The 13,346-nt window shown below is 27.2% G+C and overlaps 1 protein-coding gene across 1 annotated transcript in view; it reads right to left on the bottom strand.

Annotated features, from left to right (window-relative positions):
* Nucleotides 1-2,915: 2,915 nt before the first annotated feature.
* The window catches only part of LOC135922785 (ceramide synthase 6-like), a 38,979-nt gene continuing 28,548 nt past the window's right edge, over nt 2,916-13,346 (bottom strand). Inside the window, exons 7-10 of the mRNA XM_065457255.1 lie at nt 5,465-5,593; nt 4,928-5,034; nt 4,452-4,611; nt 2,916-4,297 (exon numbers count right to left, since the gene is read on the bottom strand). Coding sequence (XP_065313327.1) covers nt 4,235-4,297; nt 4,452-4,611; nt 4,928-5,034; nt 5,465-5,593 — 459 coding nt within the window. The 3' untranslated portion in view covers nt 2,916-4,234. The remainder of the gene's footprint in view (nt 4,298-4,451; nt 4,612-4,927; nt 5,035-5,464; nt 5,594-13,346) is intronic.

The raw sequence follows: 13,346 nt of genomic DNA, 5'->3' as shown, positions 1-13,346 counted from the left end.
ATTCTTTTAAAAATACAATTTTTATTATTTGTGAACATAACAATATGCATATAATAAAAATTATAGATTTCCTTCACTTTATGATGACAGTAATATATTGGCAACAATAATTCACCCAAAATTTAAGCTCAATTGGCCTTTTATTAATCTGCCACAAAATTTGTTGCTAAAAGAAAGGTTAATAGCCAATATAGAAAATATACAGGGTCAACCATATGCAGATCCTTCAAATGAATGCATGGATCGATACCTTTTTTGGGAAAAACTCTTCACAAAATGCTCTTTCCATTAATAATTTTTTTTATTCTAATGATGATTCAGTGAATATTTTTAATAATAATGTTAATTAAAAAAAACATTTAATGAATATAACACACCTTTACCATCAAGCGCTCCGGTGGAGAGCTTGTTTAGTAAAGCTAAACATGTACTTAAACGTGATTGTTTAAATGATGATTAACTTAGAAAAAAAGTTATTATTAAAGGCTAATTTATTTATAAATAAATATATTCTAATTGTTATACTTATATTATATTATTCAATTACAATAAATTAATTAAAAATTTTATCTGAACATTGTATATATAATCTATATATATATATTATAATAATATGTTATTACAAGGTAAGCTATAATAATAGTAAAAAAAATATAATATTAGTAAATCACAATTATATAAAGTCATTAATTCTTGCTATTTTTTATTGATTGAGATTCAAGTTCCTTTTTAGCGTTAACATTATAATAGGCAGCAAAATGGCCAAAGTCTATCCTATGCATAGTGTTCAATTAGGGGGTATCGGATAGTTAAAAAATAAAGCTGAGATAATTGTATTTTACTATGTTTATGGCTAATATTTGGCGTAGGTAGAATCTCTCGTTGGGATCCCCGGTCCTAGCAGAGATCCGTTTTCCCAGCTCAAGGCCATGGTATGAGAGCCGAACGAATTTAGAGTCGTGGCGATTAATGGTAGGAATGTATAATTGGCAGGAAGAGATGGCGAATATTTAGCTAGTTTATTCGCCTCGGCATCTAGTATGACATCTCTATTTATATTGGAAGGGGCAAGAGGATCCATGCATAAGAAATCCCAGGTTAGGAATTCCCTTTCTTCCAAGGGTTAATAGTTGAACCATCGGGCCGCTTACCTTCGAAATTTTAAAGGCAGGTAGGTTCGAGGGTTGATGGGATGCTGGCGGATTTTAAGGCCCAAGCAATGGTGTCATTGCATTTTGAATGCCTAATGTATCTGCAATATAGAGAGTGACGGCCTTTGGAGTTGACCGACGTTTGACAGAAGATACAGTGATAAGGCATTACCATATCGCAATTAAGTCTATGACCTATGGCGTGATGTAGTTCATCATTGCTTAGGAGCTGGTCAAGGTTTCGCGATTGGAAAGCCTCAAGAAATTCGTATCCACTACCTGTGGAAATGGAGAAGAGTAGAGAATGGTCCTCTGGTTGGCTCCTCGATTTAAGGAATGCAATGGAGTTGCCAACAGGTTTATCCCAATCCATCTGTAGTGCCGACGATGGAGGATCGACTAATGAGAGGGACTTCCATAGATCGATTGCCTGTAGGAGTAAGGGGTCAGGATATTTGGTGAGTATTTGTGTGATGGGTTCGCAGGACAGGCGAGAGGATATGAACGCACTAACGGAAAGTAGGGAAGGTGATCTTATGCCAATGCCGCCGGATTTAGTTGGTAAGGCAGCCTATAACCATGATAATTCCCCAAATTTAAGATTGAGTATATCTTCTGTAAGGCATTTAATCTCCTGTTCGTGTGCAGCGAGGTTGACGTTATATTGAAAGATCCATGACGATCGGAGTGTATATAAAATTCTAGGAGTTAGAAGGTAGTTCTTTAATAAGAAGAAAGCTTGGTGAGCTGGGAGGAGAGATAGTGTATCGCGCATAAGGAATATCTCTCGTAAAATATCGGCAAAGAACTTGATAAAGGACACGTCTTTATCTACTGGAGATCCGAGATATGTTAAAGAGTTCAATGGTGTATGATTGAACATAGTATCGTGGTTAAAGTAAATGATCCCAAGTGGACAATATTCGCTTTTGTCTTGATTAACTCGAAGTGCCAAACTTTTCTCGCTGGATTTTATTATTTGGATTGCCTTCATAACTTCAGTCGGTGGGCCGCCTAGTATACCATCGTCGATATACCAGTTATGCAGATTTAGCTTGCATTTGTCATTAATGTCTCGTAACAAAAAGGAACCTAGAGGGTCACCTTGTTGTATACCATCGCTTATTTATTTTTTATATTAGTTAATTTTGCATCGATCAGAAATTTAAATAAGGAGTCGCGATCCTTTTTTAAAAAAAAAGGTCGATCCTCGGATCTATTAACAAGCCTTATATCACCTATATACTTATCACTTAACATTAAATATTTTATGTTTAATTCAAATTAAACTTCAAATATATCACATATATATATTTATCCATTACAATTAAATACTTTATATATTTAATTCAAATTAAACTTCAAATATATCTCATATATATTTATCCATTACAATTAAATACATTATATATTTAATTCCAATTAAGCCTCAAATATATCAGATCAATTAGTTTAAATTTAGAAATCTAATCTTTGTCTAATAAAATATTTGCCTATATTTAGGCATTTTATATATAATTATTCAACTTATTCGAATCATACAAAAATAGTAAATTTTTTTCGATTCGTGGTATTTCTATAGAACACCCATATAATAAGGTTATTTAAGCCTTCAAACCGGACGAGGGATATATAGATTATGCCCATATGAACATAAATCTAAAACGCAATCTTTTAATCGATCAAAGATCCATAAATTTATATGCTATCTCTAAGTCATTTTTATTTGTTTAAGAGGGATAAAAGTGTAAAATAGCTTTAATTTTTTTTTTTACAAATTTCACGATATAAATAGACCATTTTCATACAAAATATATAATAAATTAATATACAGGTAAAAAAAATTTAGGTTAGTTTTTAATTGCACAGAAATAAGAATTTATATTGATGGATTATTTGCAGGATTAAGGAAAGATAGAAGTTACAAAAGATAATTTTGATGAAAATAAGAAGAAACAAAAACATCAATCTATTTGAAAAAGTATAAAAAAAATTATAATGAAATCAAATTAAAAGGGAAAAATTTATAACTTTATCATACGGTAGTAAAAAATATAACGATTTTTAAAAAAAATTAGAGGTCATAAAAAAATAAAAACAATTTTCATATGATAAAGCGATTGCATAAAAAAATTTATGTTTATGTTAGGATTGATTGAGGTCAAAATTTTGAGACATTTTAAAATATTAAAAACACATCAACCACAATATAGCTAGAATACTATAATATTTTTTATATCAAAAGTTTTTTTTGAATCGATAAATTTAGGTTTTTTAAAATTTGAATTTTTATGATCAGACTAGAAAATATGCTGTTATATTTTAATTCGCTAATTATAACTAGAAAAAATTATAAAAAAGTGCCACTTTTTAGCCGTAAAAATATATGGGGCAAATTGGTATAAACTTTTGTGGTTAGAACTCGAAATTAGTTTATATTAGGCAACGATATGTAATAAAAACATATTAATATATCATTAAGATTTATACATAGTATATTTTTTTGGTTATAGAGAAAGAATGTTTTGCAAGGAACAGGGTTAAAAAATTCTATTGTATAATGCTGAGTAGTGAGCAAAGCTGTTAATATAATTCATATTCAATAAAAGAAAATATAAGAGTAATTTACATAAAATACATATTGTTAAATATAATATAAGCATGTTTATTTTTATATAAAATTATTTTTTAACAAATTGTCATTTTGGACAAAAAACAATATTATTTTCAAAAAAAAATTTTAAAAATCTTTTCAAAGACTAAGGGAGCATTTTTCCGAAACTCTTTAAGCAATGTTTATAAAATATCAGTTAGTGAGCAAAGCTGTGTTAATATAAATAAAAAAAATATAAGATCACAAGGTACACAATAAATATAATAATAAGCGTATTTCTTTTTGTACAATATTAAAAACTGTTTTATTAGTGATGTAAAAATTTTACAATAACAAAGAAGTGGTTTTAAAAAAATCTTTATAAATTTTGTATATATATATAAAACATTCGTTTTTCTTAGAAACCCTTTAAACAATTTTTATAGATTAGGTTTCCTTTAGTGTAATATTTCCTTCCATATATCGCTTTTCAGTTATTTTTAGCGTCTTGCCGGGTTTCATCTTCCGAGCTGCTCCTTTCATCTTTCTTGACCTGATTTAAACAATTTACATTGATCATTCATAATTTTTATTAACCCATCATATATTAAATTAAATCCTTAATTAAAGTGGATATTTTTTCTAATTCTATCTTAATTGTGTTCCAATTCATATAATAAATATTTTAAATGTATGATTGATTAAACCTCTCCATATTTAATGGATTTGTAAGCCATCTTGCATATGATTACGAACCAAAAAATGTTAAGAGCTAGCAAAAGCAACAAAAGGGAATTGTAGACGTAATAAGCTGCAAAAAATGTTTTCAAAACTTTGTGGGCTTGGAACATAGCAGGGTATATGACTCTAAATATTATATTTGATAATGGGTAAGTAGATAAAATGGGTAAGTGACAATGGTTATTAAAATAATAAGGGTTCATCTAAAAGCCCTCCAAGCATGTCTGGCAAAGGCTGAATGTGGTTCTAGTTCTATATTAATATTTGAGCTGTCATTTTAATAAAGATAGTAATGTGTCCATTTATTTTGTTAATTTAACTAAATTAGTGGAAATATTTAAAAATATTTTATACTATTTCTCCTTTTCCCAATATATAAATAATTAGATAATTAAAATATGTGTATTTAAATATTTATAACCCATTTCATTGAATGGTATACCTGTATGGAAATATAACCAATCTAGTTAGGAACCAAGTAACGATAAATATGCAGAATATAACGTTGCACAATTTAGGCTTTTTACAATAATTAGTTATCTTTGTGGCCTTAAAAATATGTATAACAAATTATTTAAAAAATATATATCTAGATGATAATAAAAAAAATAAATTTAAATAGCATTTTTAAGTCATAATCAGTATAAAACAACGTATAGCCATTTCATTATTATTTATAGGGTTCTAACTCCACTTTTGAACGATTAAAGTTAGAGTAAGAATTTTATGTTGGTCCCCTCTCTCTCCTTTAGATTAAAATAAATTTCTAGAAAATAATATGTGTATTTTAATTATCCTCTTGATAAAAGTGTTAACCAAATATTTAAAAAAAAATCGATGTTCATCGAGGTGTAATCAAGCGACAATAATTATAACATGATCTCGTCATAAATTTCACAATGGATTTCTCCAACTGTACTTATATTTGATTATTGAGATTGATACGAATTTTAAGAAATCAGGGACAAAAAAAATGTACTTCCAACCAAAAATCGACAGCATCATGTATAACCAGAACCAGGGTACCGATTCTCACCAGATTAGTTGCCCAGGAGAATGTCATCAAGAGCAAAGTGCAAACGTGATGGGTAAACATTTGCCAAAAATCCTAAGGTTTTTAATAAATTAATATAATATACTAGTCATTGAATTGCTCAATCTTTCTTTTATCAAAATTAAATAATATAAAATAGAGAGTTTATATGAAAACATATAACAAATAGTGGCATAGTCGGGATTTATCTATTGAGGGGGGTTACGAAAATTTTTTGGATGGCTTCGCTTCCAAACGACATTTCCCTTCGTCCCCTGCCGCCTATAAAAAATTATGTTTTTTTATTTTCCCGCTATTTTTATCTTTTTTAAATGTGTAATATCTTTGTTTCTATCATCTCTGATAAAGTTGGCTGAACATATGGAAGCAATAATTATATAATCTAGTATTTTAATAATGCTTACGTGTGCTTTAGGCAATATAGCATCTAGTCATTATCAAGGAAAAAAAATTAGCAACAAAATTTTGGATACCCTTACAATTAAAAAATGGCTGAAACCAAGTATTATGAAAATTTTATCAATATTCAGTGCACAATTATTTATTCTTTTAAATCCGTTTTTTCACACAATATTACCTAAATTAGAAAAAATTGAAATCATACCAAGATGAAAATATAGAAGAACTAAATACCTGATTTAGTGCCAGACTAGTATTTATATTCCTCAAACATGGTAACTTTGAGCTGATTTTAAGTTAAAAAAAGTTAAATTAATTAATTTTAAAATAAAGATGGTGGTCCAAACAATTTCGATCTAACTATATATATATATATATATGTCGTATATAGGAATTAGGAATCTCTCAAATTTATATTATTTACTGAGAGCAATTTTTAAATTTAGAAATGTATCCCAGCTTGTCTATCTACCTTATAAAATTCAAATAATTTTCGCGATAAACCTTTGGTATTTTCAGTTTATATGAAAAATGTATATAAAATTTTAACAGTTTTAGGCAAAATTGTTAGTTACAGGGATGGTACTCTGTATATATTGGAACAAATTTCCGGTAAAATAAGATTTTTTAAATTTAAATTGCTCCTAATAAATGATTTAAAATTTATTTCGAATCCCAAAATGATAAATAGTACATTTAATCATTTACATACAATAATAAATAAATAAAAAATTTATGTAATAGGAATCTTTATAAATAATTTCGAACATAGCTATGCAAATTTAATTATAAAACCCTAAAGAAACTGACAATTTTAATAAAAAATTTATAATGTAATTTGCTTAAAATTTAAAAATCTTCAAAGATTTTGCTCTTTTAAAGATTAAAAAATTGACATTTTTTCATAAAAAAATTTCAATTTTTTTGATCTTCAAAGATTTTTTGCCCAAAATTTTGAACGAAAAATCTTCGAATGCTCATTTGAAGATTTTTGTTAAACTGAATGTAATAAAAAAACATTCGATAAAACATAAATAAACACAAGTTTTGCGAATCATAAAAATCATATCAAGCAGAGTTGGAAAGGTCCTCCAAAAAAGAATCTAGATAGATTCTTTATAAAATAATGAATCTTAGATACAGATACTAGTATCTTTTTCAAAATATCAAAAAGATACTTGTACCTTTTGCTAAATTAGAATATTCTAAATGATAGATAATATTAAATTATCATTACCAATTAAATTAGAATAGTTTATAAAATACAATTTTTATTATTTATATGTGAAGAACATAACATACGCATCTAATAAGAATGAATTTACAATAATTAATAAAATATTTAATGATGAGTTTAATTAGGCATTTTAATATTAGTATTAGCCCATTCTTAGCATAAAGGGAGACTAGTATTTTTAATGGGAGTTGAAATATAAATTTGCCAAAGAGTATTTAAAATAGGTTCATTATTTTATAAGATAATCAAATTTTTCAAATAATTTATCATTAGATCTTTGCTGTTTCGGCGTACTTAACATTGTGCCAAAACTAATTAACCTTTAAATTGGAGCTAATGAAGATATTGCAGTATTATATTTAAAAAAAAATTCCTTAATGGAAGGATAATAATTAAGTATTAAATATATTTCGACTTCTAATCTTTTAAAACCTTTATAATGTATTTCGACTTCTAATATAATTTAAAACATCCAGTTTAAATTATTTGTATTATTGAACTCAGCAACATTTGTTTCAGAAAGAAAAAAATTTTTATTTATTAAATGTTAAATCTATTGGTGTTATAGTTTGTTGAACTTGATTATATACTCTGGTACTAAATTTAGGGCTTCTTAAAATAATATATTCTGAAAGTATTTTTTTATCATCCGACTACTCAATTTCTTAAAATATGGATGTGATATTTATGCCAAAGCCTCATTATAATTATATCATAGGAAAATATTTTCTTAATATCTTTGGCCCATACAATCTTGGGCAGCTTTCAATAAAGGTAAGAAATATCGTAAACTTGAGTTTTTAACATGACCTATATCCCATTTTAACCATATATAAATAATATACTTTAATGTTTAACAAAATTTGTGTTGAACCCTTTATCATTTTTTTTGTTTATACAGGTTTTACATTCAGCCCCTATATTGTCTTTTTTAACTTTTATTTAAAAAAAATTTTCATAAAAAATTTTAAGATTGGGATTTGATTCAGAAGAACTTATTTCCATAATTTAAATTTCACTGCCTCCTTCTTCACTACCATAAGTGTTATCATCGTACAAATTAATAAATATATAAAATAAATTAGTATATCGAGTTACATTTAAATATAAAATACAGAGTTGTTAAACGCTATTTTTAAAAGTAGCGCGCTACCGCTTTCGCTATTTGTCAAAAAAAGTAGCGCACTATTAGCTACTTTTTAGAAAAAAAATTTTAGAAACAAATTATTTTTTTTTTTGCTTATAATGTAAATGTATAATAAATAATATATAAAAATCAAAATTTATAAATATAAAAATATAGTTAGTTTAGATTATAAAAAAAATAAGCAATATAAATAAATATTTATTTTAATGTTGCATTTTAATAATAATATCATTTCAATATTATCATCCCCAAGTCTAGAGCGACGATCAGAAAGTATAAGCTTTGCTTTGCTAAATAATCTCACGACACTAGCACTTGAGGGCAAGGAAGCTCTAAAAATATTTAATCAGATCAATTTATAAATATAAATAAGTTTTTACCTTCTGTTATGTATCCAACTATCTGCCGGTGTACATACATAAGATATGTCTGATAACTCTACTATTAGAGCATCTTTCATCACTTTGAAGTTGTCGGCTATTTTATTCATAAGTGTCTGGTAACATAAAACTATTGTGCCAGGGGATAAAGTTTTAATCTTCATAGTAAATGATGGATTATCAACCAAGGACAATGGCTGAACTGTGTCAATAATAAAATCAACAATTACTTTATCAGCCAATTTTTGTGAAATATAGGCATGTTTATTATCAGTTAATTTGGTTTGGATAGTATTTGTCTTTTTGAATGAAGATTCTTTTATACCAAAATTTTTTATAAGTTTCTCTATTTCCTTATAGCAATTGGCGTGAACAGACTAATAAAATAAATAATATTATAATGTAAAAATAACAATTTACCTTTAGGTGTTTCTTCAGATTATAGCTACTCGATTGATTTGATGATATATTTTTTTTTACATTTTAAGCACAGGAATTTTAATCCAGATTTTGTTTTAATATTTATTTTAAAAAATTTTTCAAATCTAGGGAATGGAAAATCGTTATTAGAGCTATTTAGTACATTTTCTTCGATGTCTGAATCACTTTCAAGGATTTGGATATCCATGGGCGATGCCATTTTAGATAATTAACACAGATTGAAAATATAAATTAAAAATCGAAAATATATTTAAATTTCAAAATTAAATAATAAATTATAATTAATTGATATTATATTTAAATTTTCATGTTTATAGCGCTACTTCGCTACTTTTAAAAAAAGTAGCGCGCTAAAAAATTAAATAATTTAAAAAAAAAGTAGCGGCTATTAGCTATAGCTACCAAAAAAGATAGCGCGCTACTTTAACAACTCTGATAAAATATAATCTTTATTTATTTCGTTTTGGTGCTATTATTTTTTATCTAACTTAATATGAGTTGGAAATTTTCCAGATAATTTTGGTTGTCAATATATTTAAAATATGGCGGATAAAATAAGGAAATTAATACAAGATTCCCGAAGAAAATAAAATATCTACTGGGATATGTAAAATTTTAAACATGAATATTAAAAAGAATCAATATCTATATCTTTGGTCAAGAAAATGAAAAAGATTCTTTTCAGAATAATACTAGTATTTTATTAAAAATTATTAAATAGACCTGTGCGCCGCTTTTTTGGGTATGCCGAAAACGCCGCCGTTTATGAAAATTGCGCCGGCGCGCCGCCGATTTTCATATCGCGGCGTACGGCCGGCGCAGAATTTTTTTTTCATATTTTATACCTTTTTATTCTAATAATTAGTCAACATCACTGTTGTAATTTTATTAATGCCAATCAGGATTTTAATGAATTTTTATTTTCTACATGTTTTTATTATATAATAGGAATTAATAAATTAAAATAGTTATTAAATAGCAATATATTTAAATTATATTTCACGCACTCATTAAATTTTCTTAGATCTTGATAGCACTGATCCATACCCAGATACCCGTTTTCAAATTGGAAATTCCAATGATAATAATAATAATTCCACGCATATGAAAACTTTAAAATTAAATGTCCCAACACGTTGGCATAGTATATTAATTATGCTAGAAATCATATCGGGATTAAATAAGAATTTAATAAATAATGTTTTAAAAAGAATTGGGAAACATTTTATAAAATTATCAACCTATGAATCTGATCTGGTAGAAGAACTATTGGCATTTCTATCAAAATTTAAAGAAACTATAGAATTTCTTTCAGCACAAAAAGGGCCTACGTTAAACTTGGCGTTACTTTTTAGAAGTTAAATTGAAACACATTTAATAGTAAATGATAGTGTTAGTTCTGAAATAATTTCAATTAAGGAAAATATACTAAAAAAACTTGCGTTACGATTTCCGGTTTGTGATCTGCAAGTAATAATATACATGTATATTCATTTATTTAATTTATTTTTTATTTAAAAAATTATCTAGGTATTGGCTTCTCTTTTAGATCCAAGATTTCAAAAATTGACAATTGTGTCAAAGTATATAGAAGAGCAAAATTGCACAACTTCAGAATTTATAATAAAACATCTTAAACTTATAGAGAATGATGATATTAAGGTAGTAAATATAGCGACTGAGGATCAAGAGGTATTATCAAATTAAAGTTATTTGACAAAACTGGCAAATAAACATTCCACAATTAACAATTATGATTCCACATTAGGTGACTTAGAACAAGAATGCCACATTCTACTTGGAAAACGACATTCACAAGAAATGGGTGTTTAAAATTTTTGGAGAGAAAAGAAGAGTGAACTTCCCAATCTTTCCAGGCTGGCGAAAAAAATTCTATCTATTCCGGCGACTAGTACACCCAGTGAAAGAGTTTTCTCTACCGCTGGATTGACGTTGAATTCGAGGAGGTCATCATTATGCCCGGAAAATTTAAATAAAATAATTTTTATACATGACAATTATATAATTGCAAAATCTTTTTTGGATGTATAATGAGTTTTCTCATAAATAAAGAATAAAAAAATATGCCAAGATATGTGTAGTGTAGTGTATATTTTATTTAAAAAAAAAATTATATAAAAATTTATAACTGCGCCGATTTACGCCGCTTTTGTTGACGGCGGCTAAAAATCGGCGCGCCGCCGGCCTTTGATAAAATATTTGAAAATCGCGCCGGCCGCCGAGAGTTTCGTCGGCGCACAGGTCTATTATTAAATAAGAAAAAATTGCCAAAATTTAAATCATGCCAAGTTGTAAATATCTGGTTTACTTAAATATTCAATGCCTCATTTATTAATTCTTTAATCAATTACGCCAACTAAATATTTTGATCACCCCTGAAGAATTCAAGGTTTTTCATTTTTTTTTAAATTTCAAAAAACGAAAAATAATCTTTCACTGGAAGCCGAACTGGCAGGGCTAATAAGATTTTACTAACAAATTTACTCAAAAAATAAAATGAATATTCCTGCTTCTAAAATTTCAAAATATTTTAATTGTTAATTGTTTCACGAAGGATGAATCTTTTAAGTCATTCCCAAAACTTTCATATATTCTAGAAATTGGCTAAATGTTTCATTTAGAATATGCTGTTTTATGTGTGTAGGACATATCGTCGACTTTTAAATCATTTACCATTTTTAAAGTAGTTCAATATAAATCTGTCTTTTCATCGTCTGGTAAGACTTTTGAAATTTGGATTTAGAATTAAGCCTACCTTACGTAGTGGCTGCATAATATATCTTTCCTTTAAATGCAATATTATTCTGTTTTCTTAATGTTTTAATTATTACTGTATCACCTCCTGATGGTTGACAAAAGTTTATTAATTCTCGTCTCCATAAATAAACTTCATTTATAGTGGGATGATAATCTGCACTTTAATATCTGAACATTCTTCTAATAGTGATAAAAAAATATCTAACTGGTTTATGATATTTATATCAATGGTGGCTAATCTAATTAATTCTTGTTTGTTAATCAGGTAAACTCGTATTTCATCATATGATTTTAAGAAACTTTGTATCATAATATATACAGAGTTCCATCTCGTTATAATCAGGCTATATGAAATAGCTTAGCTTGTTGCAGAATGCTTAAATTATATATTGCACTATTTTTTTACTCCATTTATATTTAAAGTTCTTTCAGGTAAGCAATTATCAATAATAATGCATTATGTTATTTAATATATGGCATGAACGTGCTATCCTTTCACATTTTAAATGCACTTATATTCATCATATAAAGTTATTAGGATATTTAAAATCTAAGTACAAATGATTAGTATATAAAACATATTTAAGTTAAATTTATTACCAAAGCTGAACCTGAGGTGAGAGACTTGAAATTATTTTTCATTCAACTAAACTTTTATAAGATGGGGGGGGGGGGGAAGTTGTTTATAAAATTTATTTTTTTTGTTTTCAGAAATTATTACTTTTCCAAAATGAATTAAATTAACAAATATACACTACCGGCCATAAATGAATGCCCAGGCTGCATTTTTACATAAAAAAATTAATAACTTAAAACTTTTAACTTATTTGGGTAAAAGCGAATTGATTATTTAATTTAAAATGTCTAGACATGTTTAGAAATAAAAAACTCGAAATTTCTATAAATCTTTCTATGAAATTTTAGCCTTTGAAAATAACATGTCAAAAATGACCAATTTGGTAAAATAGGGTTCATTAGTTATTTTCAGCAACATTAAAAAACCTACAACACGATTTTCTCGAGTTGATGACTTGGTCATCCCAGTCTCCCGATCTCAATCTAATCGAACTTTTATGAGATTACCTTGCTCGACACGCGCGAAAAAGCCGACTAACCTCTCATTCGCACCTTTGGGAAGTAATGCAGAGAGAATAGAACAACATCACTTCCGAATATTTAAAAAATCTCATCGAAAGATTACCAAAAATTTTTGCAGCAATTATTAAGAATAAAGGTGGTCATATTGATGAGACCAAAATTTGATGTTAATTAATTGCTATGTCTTTTATTTTTTGTAATTTTATGCAATAATATGTAAACTTATAAGTAAATTTGTTAAACCTCATATTGTGTGTTATTTGTCTTATTTTATGAAAAATGTCTAAGAAAAAGCAGGGTGGGCAATCATTTATGGCCGGTAGTGTA

The sequence above is a fragment of the Gordionus sp. m RMFG-2023 genome, chromosome 1 (assembly GCF_954871325.1).
Source record: "Gordionus sp. m RMFG-2023 chromosome 1, tfGorSpeb1-WG-v2, whole genome shotgun sequence".
NCBI classification, from domain to species: Eukaryota; Metazoa; Nematomorpha; class Gordioida; order Chordodea; family Parachordodidae; genus Gordionus; species Gordionus sp. m RMFG-2023.
This window is presented reverse-complemented; position numbering and strand designations above follow the sequence as displayed.